The sequence below is a fragment of the Malania oleifera genome, chromosome 10 (assembly GCF_029873635.1).
Source record: "Malania oleifera isolate guangnan ecotype guangnan chromosome 10, ASM2987363v1, whole genome shotgun sequence".
Lineage (NCBI taxonomy): Eukaryota > Viridiplantae > Streptophyta > Magnoliopsida > Santalales > Ximeniaceae > Malania > Malania oleifera.
In genome coordinates, this window is record NC_080426.1 from 8891583 (window position 1) to 8910584 (window position 19002).

At 38.2% G+C, this 19002-nt stretch overlaps 1 protein-coding gene across 2 annotated transcripts in view; it reads left to right on the forward strand.

Annotated features, from left to right (window-relative positions):
* The window catches only part of LOC131165319 (AP3-complex subunit beta-A), a 46118-nt gene that overhangs the window by 10926 nt on the left and 16190 nt on the right, over positions 1 to 19002 (forward strand). For both annotated transcript variants that reach the window (XM_058122990.1, XM_058122988.1), the window contains exons 6-8: positions 8395 to 8568; positions 14543 to 14669; positions 14778 to 14887. In XM_058122990.1, coding sequence (XP_057978973.1) covers positions 8395 to 8568; positions 14543 to 14669; positions 14778 to 14887 — 411 coding nt within the window. The remainder of the gene's footprint in view (positions 1 to 8394; positions 8569 to 14542; positions 14670 to 14777; positions 14888 to 19002) is intronic.

Below are 19002 nucleotides of genomic sequence, written 5' to 3' on the forward strand. Positions count from 1 at the left end.
CATAGGCATTTTCACCAAATCTTGGTTTCTTGTTGTTGTTGCACAGAACTTTGCATGGTCCAATGTTTTGAATTTTCTACTTGTGGTAAGCACATGCTGGAAATCTCTCTTTCTGAATGGAAACCATCACCTATTCACCAACCTGATACTCCTTGAACCATCTATGTTGATTAGCAGCTTCCTTGTAGAGCTGTTTTACACTTTCAAGCTTCATTTGGACTCTTTCTTAGATCTCTTTTAAATTTTCAGCATAAGCAATAGTATCACCGCTAGGCCTTGGCTGGTTAGAGACATCCACAAGGTCAACAATCTGATTTGGCTTTCTACCATACACCACCTGAAAAGGACTTTGGCCCGTAGATATGTCAATGGTGTTATAAGCAAATTTAGCTCGTGGTAAGATCAAATCCCATTCCTGTCCTTTGCTAGGCACCACAATAAATTCCCCAAACTTCTGTTCACCTCTTCAGTTGTTGCAACTGTTTGGGGTGATATGCACTGCTGTACTGCAATTTTGTAGCCAATAACTTCCATAAGGTCTTCAAAAAATGTCTTGAGAAACTTTGTGTCTCTATCAGATGTGGTACTCTTTGGTACCCCATGTAATGTGACCACTTCCCTAAAGAAAAGAGTTACCACGTGAGTTGCATCTAATGTGTTCTTGCTTGCGATAAAATGAGCCATCTTTGGAAACCGGTCCAAAACTACGAAGGTGGAGTCAATACCGCTACTTGTCCGTGGCAATCGGAGCACAAAATCCATGCTAAGATCAACCCACGGGGCTGTAGGTATCGGTAAAGGAGTGTAAAGACCTGTATTGTGCTGCTGCTCCTTTGCAACTTGGCAAGTGCGACACCAATCAACATACTTATAAACATCTTGGCGTATGGAAAGCTGAAAGTACCTTTCAGCCACTAAATTTAGTACTTTTTTCCTGTCAAAATGGCCTCCTAAACTTTCCCCATGCAATTAAGATATCAAATATTTCCTCAATGAACATTCGGGAATGCATCGCTTAACACCCTTGAACAAATACCCATTTTCACTACAAATTCTGCACACGCATCATGATTCCTAGCTGCAAATTTCTCAAAACTTTCTAAAGAATAATGGTCTTGTTTGTATTGTTCCTTGATAAGCTCCAACCCAACAACACTAGTATGCATGGTTTTTAGCAAATATGCCCTTCTACTCAATGCATCTGCCACCTTATTTTGCAAACCAGCCTTATGTCTCAACATGAAAGTGTACTCCTGCCGGAGTGCCACCCATTTAGCATGCTTCTCACTTAGCTTCTTTTGCAAATTGAGATATCTTAAGATTTTGTGGCCAGTATTTCAAATAAATTCCCATTTAATAAGACCATGCCGCCAAATTTCTTTGAACAATAGCATAAAATTCCAGGTTATAAATTAGTTTTCTTGAACCTTGTCGAGTTTCTCACTGAAATAAGCCATCAATGTTTCTTCTTGACTCAAGACTGCCCCAATTCCAATCCTTGATTCATCACATTCGACTTCAAAAAGCTTATCAAAACCTATTAAGCCCAGAACCGGCGCTTGGGTCATCATCTTCTTTATATCCTCAGAGCTATCTTTAGCCTCTAAAGTTCAATTGTACAACTGAACTTCCCTTCCTTTTGAAAAAAGATGTAAACCAGCCCACTTTCCTTACTTTCTTCAGCAAAATCCTTTTTATTTTAGAAAGCAAGTGAACAACCATTTTCCCGCCTCTTAACATCCTCAGCCTTCATTGACTTCAACACTAGCTTCTTCTTTGTCTCACCATCTTTCATAATAAATCAATAAGTATTCTTGATCCCATCATGGATTGTGCCTTTGTCATATTGCCAAGGTCGCCCAAGAAGAACATGACATGCATCCATGGGAGCCATATCACAATGAATAGATTCTTTAAAGGAACCAATCAAGAAATTAACAAGGCATCTTGGAGAGACGATTAAGTCATATCCTTCACTGAGCCGCATGATCCAGTATGGTTGTGGAGGGCCTTCACTTTTCACCCCCGATCCCCTCTTCTGCCACATCCTTTTCAGCTTCTAGTTGCAGCTCTTGGTCCTCAAGAATTGTAAAATTCTCTTCACAATTAGCCTTTAAATTTTAAATCCTAGGCAAGATTAACTCTGCCTTTAGCCCTTGTTGGGCACTTGTTGGAATCGTGCTCAAGCTTGAAGCTGTTGTGGCTTTCCACCACTGTTTTCCTGTGGTTTGCTTGGGCTACTTTACTATTTTTGCTGGTTGGTAGATTAATATGTGTAGGGGTTGATGTCAACCCACCTCTAGTGCTGCCACCCAACTTACTAGTTGAAGCTCCACTGCTGCGATTTGTCCCAAGCTTCTTAGGCATGTTGCGGGCAAGTTGTGAGCAAGTAGTGGCTCAACTTTTAGTGTAAACTGAATAGCTGATAGGCATCACTGACCTTACAAGGCTACTCCAAGCTTACTTGGTTTTGTATGGTCATTTTGAGAACATTCACATAGCGATTAACCCTTTAAGTGTCGGTTTCAGCAAGATTGCACCTCAATGAAAGCCTATGAAACTCTTGGGTGTCCTCTTTGACTGAGTTTGCATGCTGCCTCAAGTTTTGAACCCTTTGATACAAGGTTTGCTTATAATCCTAGGGTAGGAATTGAGCTTTCAACTTCTCTTTCATTTTTTTTTTTTTCAATCTTTTGATTTTCCCTTTCCCCCAGTGCTGATGATGATTTTGATAATGTTTCTGCCAAGTAGAAGCAGGTCCCTTGAGCTTTGCTCTCACAAGCTTCACTTTCCTCTCTTCTGGTACATATTTCGGTTAAAAAAACTCTCAATGCTATCAGCCCAGTATAGGAATTCTTCAGCGATTCTGAAATATGTACTTGTACACCATGCTCTTTTTGAATTTTGTAGAGCACGTACAATGCGATCTTCCCATCTTGGAGGCCTTACATTTTGTTGGGCCTTACATTTTGTTGTGCAAGCCTTTCATTTTCAGAACTCCTATCATCACTAGAGCTGTCAATTTTAGCCTCAGATTGCTAGTGAATTCATTTTTCTTGCTCCTCTAACAAAACCGTGTTCGTTATTGCTATCATTTTGGTTGTCTCTGTTATCCATAGGCTGTGTAACAAGTTGGGTAAGTTGTCTTACTTGTTCTTGCAGTTCTCCAAACATCTCAATGGTCACATATCTACCGCAACGGCCCCAATTTCCATGTCCACCCCTTATGGCCATGAACCCATAAGATTGAATTTGCTCAGATACCCATTTGATGCATAGGTGTAGGAGTAGAAGAATAAATCATACATAAAGGCCTAGATTTCATAATAGTGTTTTAGCAACATTTCTTGATTCAAATAATTACTGAATCCTCAAAATAATAAAAGGATGACTGTGTTCCTAGGCACAATAGAAAATAGGGCAATTTCTAGGCATAGCTGCATATTAATCCTCAGATTAGTTTAGAACAGCAACAGCAGCTTTCAGTTAGCCTCCTGCGCCTTTAGCAGTGATGGAGGGATTGGTAAGCACCATAGGGTCGAATCCTCAAAACCCTCAAAACTCTCAAAACCCAAGCCTCCAAAACTTCAAACCCTAGCTGGCTTGTAGCTGAGCTCTGGGGAGAAATCTTCTCAAGGTTGAATGCCTAAAAACCCTCTTGGAAAAGTGGCTGAGGACTTCTATTTATACCAGGCCTAAGGATTCCAAGAGAAGCCAACTTTTATTTTGCACATAACTCCCTCTAGAAACTATTTTTCTAAAGCCCCACATGAAGTGACCTCCATCACAAAAATATCCCTGAGTATTACAAAATGACTCTCAAAAGATAATTTGACCATAATAAACCTCAAAACTTTGAAATTACAGAAATACCCCTGGCACCCATAAATAACAACTCTTGATATCATCAGAAAATTAAATAAAGATTGCAGAATTGCATCATATTATAAAACCATAACTTTTTTAAACAGCGGAGGGGTCTATTGGGATTTTTTTTTTATCAGTAAATTAAATTTTATTAAAAGTGCATCAAGGGGATGCCACCCAAGTATAAGAAACAAAAAAAGGATCACCCTCACTGCTGGGTGCCACAAAAATCAACAATTACAAGAGGATCATTTAAAAACTGTCCACTGTGCCAGTGCGTAACAGTAGCAATTCACTGGTCTTTACTAATCTGCAAAAGCGTAGATGATCCTTTGAAGGCTCTCCTATTTCTTTCCTTCCAAACACACCAAAAGATGGCAAGGGGGATGAGGGTAAAAACTTTCCTCCTTTTTTTCTCGGCTTGGATACCTTTCCAAGCCTAAATCCTCTCCTAGAGAACTGGCATGGCCCACTGCTGCCTGGTCAAGGAAAAGGCCATGCTCCAAAGGTTCCTAGTCCTGGGGCAGTCCAGGAGGATATGGTCAACAGATTCTGCATTATCCATGTGTAAAGATATGTGTAAACGAAGGGTAGCCCCCTTTTCTGCAAGTTATCTAGGGTTATAAGCTTCCCATGAATTGCCTCCCAAGCAAGAAAATCATCCTTTGTGGGGGCTTCAGTTTTTTAGATTTGATTACAAGGGAAGTTGCTGCAGTTTGTTCCCCGTGGGGAGAGTTCCCTGTAGGAGGATTTGAATGTGACTCTGCCATTACTACTCCCTAGGATCCATTTTGGTTCATTGGTAAGTTTTTGAACTTGTACAAACCGCTCTAGAAGCGTGTAAGGTGATCAATTTCCCAATCAACAACATTTTTTAATCAAGAGAATGTCCCAAAAAGTCCTTTGATCCGGAATCTGAAGATGTTGACTGAAGAACACTTATTAATTGCAAACCAAACTCAAAATGGGAGGAAATTTGGCAGTTCAGGGCATTTGGCCATGCCAAACATCACACCAAAAGAACACATTGTCCCCATTCCCCACTTGAAAGCTGATGAAGGGTAAAAGATCGTCCCATTGGACCAACCTTGCCTGATGTATTTCCAAACTCCAACTCTAAAGGGTCCTCTTCCTGCACAAGTGATCCAGTCATTGTGCTGGAGCCTATATCTAGTAGCGATGACTCCCCCCTCCCTGCAAAAGGTGATTTGAATCTCCATAGCCATTTCCTAGAAGGGTTTTATTGAAAGCAGAGGGATTTTAGCCCCAAGCCTCCCAAATGAATAGGTTGTTAAACAACACCCCACTTGACAGGGTAGTATTTAAATTCCTCCCCAAGATCCCCTGAAGGAATCTTCTTTGCATTCCTTCAAGCCTTTTGGAAACTAAAACACGTAAAGGAAAAATGAACCTGAAAAAAATTGGAGGTTAGCAAAGGTTCTGTTGATGAGTGTGTCTCCCAGCTTTTAACATGAAGTTCCTTTCCCTGCTGCCAACCTCTTTTTGGAACTTTTCGATTATAGGGTCCCAAACTCCTTTTATCTTTGAATTTGGCTCCACGAGGGAGACCGAGATACTTGATGGGGATGGTCCCCAACTTGCAGCCCAGAAGTGCAGCAAGGAGAGGGCCCCCAGCCCAACCAGAATAATCTCACTTTTCCCTGTATTCACCTTTAAGCCTGAGACTGCCTCAAACCTATCTAAAATGTATTGAAGGTTAAGGATTTGGAGAGGGTCTTTTTCTCAGAAAATGATGGTGTCATGCGCAAAGAGAAGATGCTAACTTCCATAAACCTCCTGTTTTTACCTAGTAAGACCTTTGAGGAATTGTCCTTTGGTAGCTTTCTTTGACACAAGGCTTAATACTTTCATAACCAAGATAAACAAAAACAGGGATAGAGGATCACCTTGTCTCGAACCTTTAGAGGAGTGAAAGAAGTCAGATGAGCAGCCATTGATGAGCATTGAGAAACTTGGGGTATTAATGCATTGTGTGATCGATCTGAACCCAGCTCGCCAAAGCCCGTTCTCCTAAGAATATAAAGAAGAAAGTTCCAGTTAACATGATCAAAAGTTTTCCCCATGTTGAGCTTACACACCTCACCCCTTTTTGATAGGGGTCCACCACTTCGTTTACAATAAGGGCTGCATCCTGCGTCCATGATCTGCCTGCTTGTCACGGAAGCATGTTGGTGCTGTCCAATGACTTCCAAGATGGCCTTTTTGAGCCTCACAGCAAGGAATTGGCCAGGATCTTGTAGATACTTCCCACAAGGTTGTTTGAGTGGAAATCCTTGATATTGCATGCCCCAGCTTTCTTTGGAATTAGGTGACAAAAGTGGCATTAATGCAACTCTCAAATCTGCCTCTTCTGAAGAAGTGAAAAATGATGAGGATGTCTTGCTTGAGAAGGACCCAATTTGCTTGATGGAAGGTTAAGGAGAAACCATCAAGGCCAGGCGCTTTATCCCCATTACAATCCTTGAGGGCTTGGTAATTTATATTCATTCAAATAACCTATTATAAATAAATTAACTATGTTGTGGTCTTATCTTATAATACCTCAGAAGCGAATGAAACTATTTTAGTAAAATTGAAGTGTCTCGATTCTTGGGTGATTGCACCAAAAGCCCAAGGTCCTTTTAGATTTCTTTCTTGATCAATGACAACTGCAGCACTGTCATCATATTGTAAATCATACTGTTTTCATAGTTGAGGCACTCTCAAGCCATACTACAGTGGAAGGGTTAAGAGTTATGAAGTTGATTCCATCCATGCTGCTCTCCAGGCCTCAGATTCACTATGAAGGTCCTTGTTCATATCCTCTTCTTCAGCCAAGATGTCAAAATAAAAATAAAAATTTATATTCTCTTCTTCAGCCAAGGAGAAAAAAAAAATAAATTTTAATACCAGATGAAGTGTTGAATCTTTTGATGAGCATTCACTTTTCAGTGTAAGAAACTAGTATTTTGGTGTTTTAATCCCCATCCTTGAGTCATAAGGCTCTGGATTTCTGCCTCCAATTAATATTGTCAGCCAATTCTTTCTTGCCGCTTCAACTGAAAGCGAACAAGCATGGCAACTCCTTGCCCTAATGGAGATCAATAGTGGTGGCCAGAGAAATATTGCCTTCCCAGAGGGTTTCAATTCCAAGGGTTGGCACAAGATCTTGTTGCGGTCAATTAAGGTCGATGAGTGATTCTCACTTTGAAAAGGAACACCAAGGCCTCTGCACAGGGAAGGATGATGCCGACCAACTTGCTATTGGAGAAGAAGGTGTCCACCTCTCTTGGAATAGCCCCTGAACCAACTCAAGAGACTGCATGTTCTTGTCCCCATTGCGGTAACTTCTTGAGGATCTCCTTGGTTCTTGAGCAAAGCAAGACAAGCAATGGTTGGGGACGCTTACTGGAGCCTTGCGCTCCTTTGCGAGTATCACTGGCGTATGAATTCTTCATCTTGAAAGCTAGGCAGGATCATACTTGCTGTTTGCTCCCAATGAAATTCCCATAGGCATGTCAGCAATCTCTTTGGTAACTTGCTGGATTTAGGTGTACTTTTTTTTTTGGTGCTTTAAAGATTTGCTATAGCCTATAGCGTGCTAGCGAGTATATGGACCCATGATATTTATTGTTTTTGGTTAGCTGGATTACTACATAATGTGCAACTTATGTTTCTCAGTTTCTCCCTCATTATCTAATTTTTTTTGCTACAATTTTTTTTTTTCAAAATTGCATGGAAGTTCTTAATTGTTTTGGTGCTTTAATGCACTAGGTTTCCTACAGCATGCTTGTTAGTTTATGGGCTTGCGATATTTTTTTGTTAGCTGTATAGCCTGTATTACTGCATCTGACAAACAGTCTCTCTCTCTCTCTCTCTCTCTCTCTCTCTCTCTCTCTCTCACACACACACACACACACACACACTCACACCCAGATACTGTATTAATGCTTGTATTTGCTCCTTTTCTTTAATTTAAGATTAACCCCTGGTGTTTTGGCTTGGATTTGACCTATTTAAGTTTTGGGTATTGGCCATGTCATCACTGGCTTGTGTCAACTGTGATGTATATCAGATGAGGTAGATGGTAACAATCTATAGTTTTCCAAAGATTTCTAGAAATTATGAGTTGTTAATGTCTTAACTTTTTTTAGTGGATACCAATTAGGTTTGGGTATTACATCTTGGCATCTCTCCAATACTCTGATCCCTGTTTTCCTGTTGACCTATTTCATGATGCAGGACGGACATCTAACACAAATTTAATTCCAGTTCAACTCTAAATAAAAGTAATATATTAGGGCTGTTTTTAGGTTTATAATTCTTGAAAAGCAAGAAGTAAAATGATTTTGGGAGCCTAAATAAACTCGAAGTCATAATAGTATAGAATGTCAAGAGTAGTATTCTCAATAAAAACAGAAATTAAAATTAATTTCCATGCTCACATATTGTGTTGCTTCAATTTTTTATGTGCTAATTTATAGTAGGTGAGATGGTAAGGATGTTTATGATAATTGCCTTGCGCAGGTTCTCTGCAACATTCAAGTGTTCGCCAAGGCAACGCCTTCTCTTTTCACGCCATATTTCGAAGATTTTTTAATATGTTCTTCAGATTCATACCAAATAAAAACTTTGAAGCTTGAAATACTGTCATCCATTGCTACAGATTCATCTATTTCATTTATTTTCCAAGAGTTCCAGGTATTCTCCCCCTCTTTTTATGGTCATCTGATTTTCATTGTTATACTAAATAGGTAACTTTACAGTGGAAGTTCTCCTGCTGAATTTTTTAGTGTCTAGTCAGTGTATGGTGTTGCAATCATTTTCATCGTCTTTTAACATGTTTTATTCTAGTTGAATGTTTTCTTCTACTGAAAATGATTGTTTGGCAATACTTTGGTGCTCTAATTTTTGGGGAAAAATAATGGCTATTTCAGGCATTTTCCATTTTATGCAGTATATAATCTATTCAAGATTTCATCCTAAATTGTGTGCCATGTTATGTCACAATCTTTCAAAAATGTTTGGCATTAGTTGTATAATGAATTAAGGCTGCTTTTATAATGGAAATAGCTTTGTGTTATTTACAATTAGTACTTGCAATCCAAGTCTAGGAAGATTGATGACTTTTGGATTTCTGAACAGCCATCTAATTTTGGGAAACTTGAAATTTGAAGATGGTATATGTAACTGTTTGATTAAAAAGGGATGCGTCAAATCTCATTCTAGCCAAACATTGAGGTGTTATTAATACAAGCTATTGAAGGAGTGCCACCATTGAGAGTATTCAGCTTGCATGCAGGAAGTCTCAAACAGAGGAGCGTATGCAAAAGACTGTAGAATTAGATGCCTGTTGTCTATTGATGTTGGCAAAATCCTACTCTGCACCCTAATGACTTTCAAGCAATATTATATGGTTATTTGAGCAGGTGAAGGATTGTAACCAGTGAAAAAATACTGTCTACTATATTTATTGAAAACTGAGTAAATACTTCACCATTTTCATTCTTCACATGCCCTTGCTAATTCCCTTGTTGTGGGACTTGAGAGGTGACCCTGTTTCTAAAAAATGTGGTACCTTGCTCCTGACAACAACATGAAGTTGGCCATAGGAAAGTCCGGGGTCACATCGCACTAAAAAATCGTCCCAAACATGAAAAATCTCCATGCAAATTTACATGTCACACCTTTAGAAACCCTATGTGCCTTGTATGCCTTCAAACTCAACATTTGAATATAATAAAACCTATTAGATATGACACAACTTAAACACAGCCCTTCAACCAAAGAATGATGTTCTAAATATGAATTATTATGAATGGTCGATGAAAATTTTCATACAGATTAGCACCACACTTATTCTCATGTAAAACAGAACACTTGATATTAACCCCAAGCTTGATATCTAGGACCTATTACACCATACTCACTCCTAGCTGCTTGAATTCTAATGAATTTCTTATTGTTCTTGAGATTCTCCTTTCACTCCTTTTACCTTTTCTCAAGTTTCCGGGATTAAAAATGAGTTATTTTGTTGTAAGTGGTCTTATACAAAGCAAGCAGATGAAGCAGCTCAAACCAATTAGTAGGATTGTCAACTAGTTAAATGTGCCATCTGCTGTTAGATCATTTGAGTGTCAAATAGTTAAATGTGCCAGCTATCCTTGCACTTAGGTCAGATGGCGGTAGACCCATAGTTTTGGATTGTTGTCCAATCTTTAGGTCTGGAGACAACTGAGGTTTCTGCCCGAATAGATTGACCTATTGTAATAGGATTGTGAACCTATCCTTGTGGTACAAATAATATTACTCTGCATAAGAACTGGATTTGTTTACCTATTGTTATGTGAATGTTGGATCTATCCTTCTACTACAGAAAAGTATTACACTGCATAAGAATAGGACAAACCACATGTAATTATTTCCATTTAAATATCATTAAGTCTCTATTTATTTAACATATTAAATGTAAATAAGGAAATTCAACCCCACACATCTGACCCCCTCCTCCCCCCAAAAAAATTGAAAACTGAATTCGAAAAAAATAAGAAATGAAAAATCAAGTAGGTTGTTTCAACTACATTGGGTTTGTCTGGAGATGGTGGAAGAACTTTTGTGTATTTCTTTAGAGGATTTGTGTGGTGCTTGTTGTTTTGTGAATTGTGAGGGATTTGGTTGGAATAAATGCATTATCCCTGCAAAGTGGTTCACTTTATCATTTCTTTGGGACAGGATACATTATTATTATCCATCTTTGCTTGCAGAAACTCTTTTTTTTTTTTTTCAGATTTCCAGCTGGACTGGCAGACCTCATGAACTTGATTATGTCATTTGTCTATATATATATATTGGATTTCTTACCCTTCTGTATGTATATATTCTTATAACATCTTTTCTTTGTTTTATATATATATATATATATATATATATTTGTTTATTTCATTGTAGGTGGATTTCTTACCCTTCTCTATGTATATATTCTAATAACATCTTTTCTTTGTCCCTGACGGGTTGAGCTACTTTGGAGTTACTGTGCATTTACCTTGGTCTACTGCTTGGTGGTAAGCCTAACTCCACTGCTTTTTGGGATCCTTTCGTTGAGAAGGTCAGTAGGAGGTTGGAAAGGTGGGAAAAGAAGTATTTATATTTGAGAGGGCATATCACATTCTTTAGTGCTGCTCTTTCTAACATCCCTATTTATTTTTCTTCCCCTTTTAGAGTGCCCAGATGTGTAGCTAAGGAGCCTTGAGAGGACGATGTGTGATTTTCTTTGGTTGGGTTTTACTGAGAACAAGAGAGATGATCTTGTGAGCTGGGAGATGGTTTGCAGACTGAAGTTGGATGAGGGGCTGGGGCTTAGCAATGTGATTTATAGAAACATCTTTTTGATTGGAAAATGGTTGTGGAGGTTCCCCGTAGAGGTTAATTCCTTATGGTCCAAGGTGATTGAAATAAGTACAGAATTCATTGTAATCGGTGGGATTCTAGAGGAAGTGGCGTTGTTTCTCATGCAAGCCCATGGAACTCTGTGACCCAGGTTGCTTCTCTTTTCTTCCCCCATACACCTGTTTCAAGGTGGGGAATGGCAACAGGGTTTGGTTTTGGGAGGATTCTTGGGTGGGTGAGGGTTCTCTGGAGCTGATGATGCCTTGATTGTTTAGACTTTCTACCCTTCACAATGCACCTATATTTTTCTCTTCTAAGGGGGGCTCTCTTTCTCGGGATTTCCATTTTTTCAGTCAACGAAAGACATGTTGATGAACTTTTAATTTTACTCAACATCTCCGATCATTTTGTTTTGCAATTAGAGGGCTTGGAAGGGGGATTTGCCTATCCTTTTCTCTGCTAATTCTTTTTTTTTTCCCCTTCATATTCTTAAATCTCCTATCCTCGGTTTCTTTCCTTGGAGCCACATCATTTGGAAGGCAAAGGTTCCTTTCAAGATTTGGATTTCATTTGGATTGTGATTCTGAGCAAGATTAACCAACGTAATGACCTCTTCATCCATTGCAAGGTGGCAACCCATAATTGGAATGCCTTCTTTTCTTGTTTTGATGAAGCTTGGATGCTGTCTCAGATGGTATGTAATTTCTTCTTGATGAACTTCAGGGGTTTTGACAAGAGTAGGAAGGGAGGAGTTTTATGGCGTAACGTGGTGTTTGCTAATGTGTAGACCTTATGGATTAAGAAGAATGTGAGAACTTTCAAAGAACACGCACAACCTTTCCCTGTTCGCTGTAGGAGCTGTGTTTTTGGCATCTCTCTGGGCCTACTTCTTTGGAAGGCAGCATTATTGTAATTTTCTGTTTCTTTTGTTTTGTTCCCTGGAGGACATCTTGTTCTCCTCCTTTTGTACCCTTTTTGGATGATTGTTGATATATTTTTTTTCTTATTCAGAAAAAAAAATCTTTTCTTTTTCTATCAAAACACATAAAAAAATGCAAATTTTCAGGCAGTTTGGAAATGGAGACTTCTTTTGACCCAGGAATCTTTACATATTGATATATAAAAAAAAAAGGGCAGCCCGGTGCACTAAGTTCCTGCGTATGCGGGGTCCGTGGAAGGGGCGGACCACAATGGGTTTATAGTACGCAGCCTTACCTTGCATTTTTGCAAGAGGCTGTTTCCACACCTCAAACCCATTACCTCTAGGTCACACGGCGACAACCTTACCGTTGCGCCTAAGCTCCCCTTCAATTTTTACATATTGATAACTTACAAAATAACCAAAATCATTTCATTGCTGATTATTACCTGCAGTTCCAGAATTGCCAAAATTTATTCATTAATTACAACTTTTAAAGTCCAAAATCCAAAATTTCCAACACTTGGAGAAAAATTTTGGAAAATCTGCTTGCAGGTTTCAAAACTTCAAAACATTCCTTACTCAAAGCACATCCATCTACACAATGTCATATAAATGCAAAACATGATATAACTGAAAAAACAACCACAAGTATGCAAGCTAGCCTCTTTGTGAAAGGCAGGAGTTGTATTGATTATGTATTGATGATGATTCTTTCTCCCCCTAAAGTTTCTGGACAGTTTCTGGATGCTGACAACTGTTTATTGTTGTTTCATCTAGTTGTCAGTGGATATTATTATTGTTCAAATTATTATTTTTGTTGTTATTATTACTAATTTTGTTGAGGGGCTTCCAGGCAGGGTGAGAGGATGGGGGCTTGATCAAGAAGCTGCCCTTGGCATTAGTGGAGGGACGAGCCTGTGCTAAGGTTCAGGAAGGTGGTACAAATGATATCTACAGGTTTACTGCTGATGAGGAGGATAACTTTTCTGGTAAGGGAAGGAGTTTTGAGAAAGTTTTGTGTTTGTTGGGTGGAACACAGGAGACAATTCTTCTGGGACAACTGGAAAAAAATGCAAGAAACAATGCAAACTTTATGTGCTGTGAATTCCCGGAGTATTCAGAAGGGAAATACAGATGTGAGGAGTAGCAAGGGTAAGGAGAAGGAGAAACGGGGTGATATGTTGGATAATGATACTGTTGATATTAGTGAATTTGCGGGTGAGGGTGGCTTTCTTTTGGATGAGATTTGAGAACAGCATGGCCATGATTCTTCTGAATCATCTTTTTACTTGGGGATTTATCATTGTGCTGCCATCTCTGTGGAAGGTATAGAGGTACTTATTGAGGAGGATGGATTGGATAAGGAGCAGCAGCACACGGAAAGGATTTTGCCCACCCCAGTTGTTGAGGTTGATTGGAAAAACTTAGAAGCTCAACAATTGATGGATGAGATGGGTTTGTGGTTTTCCAGTCTGGAGGCAATGAACGTAAAAGGAAATTGAAGAAGGGACAGTGCGAATCAGCAAATTTGAAGAGTTTGGTTAACTATGAAGGCAAGGGCTTAAAGAGGCAGTTTCTTATTTGAATTGTTAGTTAAGTCCTTTGTAGAAATCATGATTTGGTTTTGTTTTCCTTCTTTTAGGGTATTTCTTATCCTCTTTTAGGTTGTAATCTCCTTTTCTTCTCTTAATATAGCTTCTTTCATTATAAAAAAAAAATGCAATCATCTTCTTAGGCTGGTGTTAGTGAAATTCTTTCCTGCTTAAAACTAAATAATAAATCCCACGGACCCTCAATGAAAAAATTGGAAAAAAATTGTGTTGTGCCACAGGAAATAAGACACAGGACCCATTTCCCCAAAACACAGTAAAATAAAATTTCGAGCTTGATTTTATAATAAAGTGAATGAATATTCTTATAAAGCAACTGATTTCTATGTTTTCATTAATGCATGTCCCAACTTTGTGTGGGATAGAGTGGTGTTCTTGTCTTCTTTTTGGGTCCATTCTTTTGTTTTTATTTTTTATATATTTTTAATTTTTTGTTTTTTTTTTGGAGGGGGAGGAGTGGGTGGTTTACTGTTGTCTGTCCTTCAAAGGGATTGGAAGACAGCTTTATTGTTGTACAGTTGTTGAGGACTCCTTGTCCTCTCTCGTATTTTGTTTTGAGTCTCAACAAAATTTTTCTCTTATCCGAAAACAAAAAAATCATTCATGCATTATATTTTCTTCTTATTTCATGCTGCTGTATATATGTAATTGTGTGTGTGTGCATGTATGAATTTGGTTATATATTGTGAACATTTGTTCTGCTCTTTTCATGTTTCCTAGTGCATGAATTGATGCTTATCTTTTAGTGTGTTGTTAGGAGTATATTAGAGATCCAGATAGGAGATTTGCTGCAGACACTGTTGCCGCAATTGGTTTATGTGCACGTCGACTTTCAAAAGTGGTAAATACATGCTTGGAAGGACTCCTCGCTTTGACAAGACAGGGTTTGTGACTACTTCTCACATGTTATATCACATTATTTATTATTATTATTATTATTATTATTATTATTATTATTATTTTGTGTTCTGAAGCAATTGCCAGTCTTGCAGAATCTTTGGCGAAGGATTTCACGTCTTTGGATGGAGAAGCAGCTGTTTTGATTCAAGCAATAACGTCCATTAAAACAATAATAAAGCTAGATCCACCCAGTCATGAGAAGGTATCGCTCTGTTTTGTTCTGTCTCAAGGTTCTGTTCACATTATTGCTGTCCTCATTTCAGTGAATTGTCTTTGAAATCACAGTTCTTTTAGATGTGACTGCAGAGAAGAGTTACAAAATAAATGATGATAATTAGATGATGTATCTATTGAATATTTTGGGGGCTACTTTCTGTCCATTGCACATTAGTGTCCATAGAGTTAATTGTGCATTATTTATATACTGCTTTGTTGGAAGTTTGAGCCTCTGAGTTATTGAATGCTACTAAAATACTTATTCCATTTGTTGCGTTGAAAGTTGGAGGTATTTAGTGCTGCTAAACTTTCTGTTATCTCTCCCTTAGTCATACTATAAAAGGTGGCACTTTTGGCACTCCAATATTAACCTTAGGCACTCTGTTTTTTTCTTTTTATTTTTATTTATTATTATTTAATTTAAAAGGCATTAGCATCCTTTGAAACTCACGTGGTTAGTGAACTTATTTTATTTTTCAAAACACCCTTTATTTTTATATTTTTAAACCCTATATTAAGCTATTTAAAAGAAAACAACAAAATTGACATTTGATCTACTAAAAATTTATCGAATTTGCAAATGAGGTACCATGATTCTTTTCAGTGAATCTAGCAACTTCTACGACGATTTTTTTCATTTAGAACTGTAAAAAAAGTGATGCAGAATGTGCATCAACAGAATTCATGGACAAGGCTGATCGTAAGAAGCCCAAGTGTAAAGCTGAGCTTCATGTAGAAGCATTGAAAAATGCCATACAACTATTTTATTGTTCATTCTACCATAGCGAGTTACTGTTATGCTACAGTAGCTAATTACTTTTTTGAGGGCTTTTTTGTCTTTTAATTAGCCCTGGTCTTTTAAGTAGACATGTTACTAAGATGTGTGTGACAGATGGAGGGTTGAGGTTAAAAGCTGACATGGAAAGGAGATTAAGGGCTTTGATTTTAGGGTCTTATAATGAAGCTTGTTAGTTTACCAGGACATTCTCTTTCGATTTCTTTCTAGCTTAATCAAGTGTTCACCGTTGTCCATTGCTAAACTGTTGCACCAAAAATGGATTACAATATTTCTTCCCCATTTTTGTAAATTTAGAGAGCATTGAATGCAATTGTCACAATTTTTTAAAAATATTTTTTTGATTGGCAAGATTTGAACTCCTCTTGTGATGCTCTCAATGTCCTAAGCTTCACACACAGCTGGTCCTGAGCTTGGGTAAAGGAAGAGGGTTGCGATAGGTAGCTTACAGCTAACGTAAAACTTGTTAGTTTATATGATATGAATCCTTATTGATTATTTGCTGGGGTGTCTCCTACGAGTGACGCATTGCACTTATACCACCTAGTTGTAGTGAAAAATGGGCAAGGGTGGGCTAGGTCATCGCCCTGAAGTGACACACTGTGTCAGCGCCTGGGCACACTGTCAAATATGCGAGGATTCATGCATCATTTTAAATGTGGGCAGGTAAAGTAATTAGTTTAGGAGACTAGGATTAGGTTAGTGACTTGGAATATAGGGACACTTACAGAGTTACAGGTAAAAAGCATGGAGATAGTAGACACAATGATTAGAAGAAAATTAATGTAATCTGCCTTCAAGAAATTAAGTGGGTAGGGGAGAAAGCAAGAGAAATTGAAAAATCTGGATTCAAACTTTGTTTCATTGGAAGAGAAGCACACAAGAATGGGGAGGAATCATTGTAGACAAAGACTTAAAAGATAATGTTGTAGATGTTAAAAGTGTACGGAATAGAATCACAAAAAGCGAGGTGATCTTAGGTCAAGAGATAGTAAATGTTATTAGTACTCCTCAAATAGGCTTAGGAGTCCTTAAGGGGCAATTTTGGGAAGACATGGATAGTATTATACAAGGGAAATTAGGGATTGAGAAAATAAAGGTTATGAGAGGTTATATAGAGGATATGGGTAGAGATAAAATTGAGTTTGGGGATATGATCTTAGACTTTGCCATGTCATATGATCTTATTACAATGAATACTTGCTTTAAGAAGAGAGAATAATACTTAATAATCTTCATAAGTTGACAAAATAAAAGTCATAGATTTTTTGTTAACTAGGAGGGTAGATCGTTTATCATGTAAGGATTGTAAGGTTATCCCGGGTGAAAGCTTAGCTATGTGACATAAGAGTTCCAATGTTTAGGTGAAAGCTTAACTATATGACTTATCCAGGTGGTCCTTCGTTTTCTTGGGATTTACAATTTCGTACATTGTTACACGACAAGAGGAGATATTAGAGCTATTCTCTTTGCTAGTCTTGTTGAATAACTGTTGTTTTTCTTTAGAGGAGGATGGGGGATCTTGGTCTTTGGATCCTTCGGGGGGTATACGCTTGCAAGTCTTTTTGTGATTTTTTGAACAAGTCTAATTTACCATTTTCTATCTCTTGTTCCATTTGGAAGCCCAAAGTCCCCTTTAAAATATCTGGTTGGTTGCGTATGATAGAATTAATACTAACAACTTGCTACAAGTTAGGAGACCTTTGAAGGCTATTTTACCAGATAGTTGTGTTCTTTGTTCTAATTGTTTAGAATCTTCTTCGCATTTGTTCATTCAGAGTTACTATGCTTGGAGGGTTTGGAACAAGTTACTTGGGTATTTTGGCGAATGTTGGGTGATTTCTGAGACAGTGGACTTTTTGGCAGCGTATTTTGCTGGTTTTGGCAGGAAAAATGAAAGGGTGGCGCTCTGGAAAAATGTGTGTGTGTGTGCTTGTTTTTTTTTCAGTTTTTTGGGGGCTGTGGATAGAGCGTAACACATGTATTTTTCTAGGGAAGAAGTTGTCTCTTTTGCTGGTGTGGGAAAAGATGCACTATTTGGCTTCTCTTTGGTGTGTGGGGTTGGGGAATTTTAAGGAGGTGAGCTTTTCTGAAATTTCAACGCGATTGGTGTTTTGTGTTGGAGTGTTAGTTCATGTTGGTTTTTCTCTCTTTTGTTTAGTTTTCAGGTTGTTTCTTTATGTTTTGGATTTTCCAGACTATCAAGGAGATGTCTTATTCTCCTAGCTGTATATTGTAATTCAATTAATGAAATTCATCTTTTACTATAAAAAAATGTTAGATATGTTTATTCAAAAATGGAAGGGGAGGGTAATATAAAACGGTGCAAGAGAACTAGGTGGTGGAACCTAAAGGGAGAAAATATAATAAAATTTAAAGATAAAATGATCAAAGATAGTGATTGGACAATAAGGGATGGTGTGATGGGGATCAACATGCCCTACCTATTTCATTTTCAGATATTGTGACATGTGGACGGCCTCATGATGTCCACATTTCCTTTGCTGATATGCTGACACGTGGATGACCCTTATGATGTCCACATTTCCTTTGCCAACATGATGACACATGGACGACCTCCCGATATCCACATCGGTTCATAATTGTTTGTAGATTTTGAATGGATTATTTGACGACTTGTTTTGAAGACTTTTCAATGTGAAAAAGACTCGAGTAGAGATGCCAAAGCAAGTTTGAGTTCAAGACCCTTGTGGCCCCACACGGTATTGAGCCTCCCTTTGACTTTTGTTTTATATCTAATTTGTAATCTTGCAAGACAACTTGCTTGCTTGCATGTGCATGCCTTAGTAAGTTGTGTGTGTTGTAAGTTGTGTTAGTATTTATTATGTCTAAAAAGTTGGAGCATTTATTTTGTTAGTAACTTGTAAGAGTAATTAATGTGTCTAGTAAGTTGGTGTCTTCATTATTTGTGTCTCCCATGCTTGTGTGGGAATTGTTAGTTGTTGAATGTCTTTGCCCCCCCATGCTAGCTAAACTATTAATGCTTTGTCTCCCCATGCTAGCTATATATATACCCCTTCATTGTAAGAACTATGTAGAGAGAGAAGTTTTGAATATTGATATTGAAAGGAAATTCCTTTGTGAAGCTTGTTAAGATTCGTCCAATCCTCGTGATTGTGTAGTGAGAGGCTACATCGTTCTCCTCGGAGATCAGGTGGTGAGAAACCACTATTCTATCCAGCGACTCCATCCCTATCCCACCTTCACGACTTCCCTCCATCATCCACACGACCATCACCAAGTTACACCCCAAGGTCACCAATCCATCATTTCATTTGCTGCAT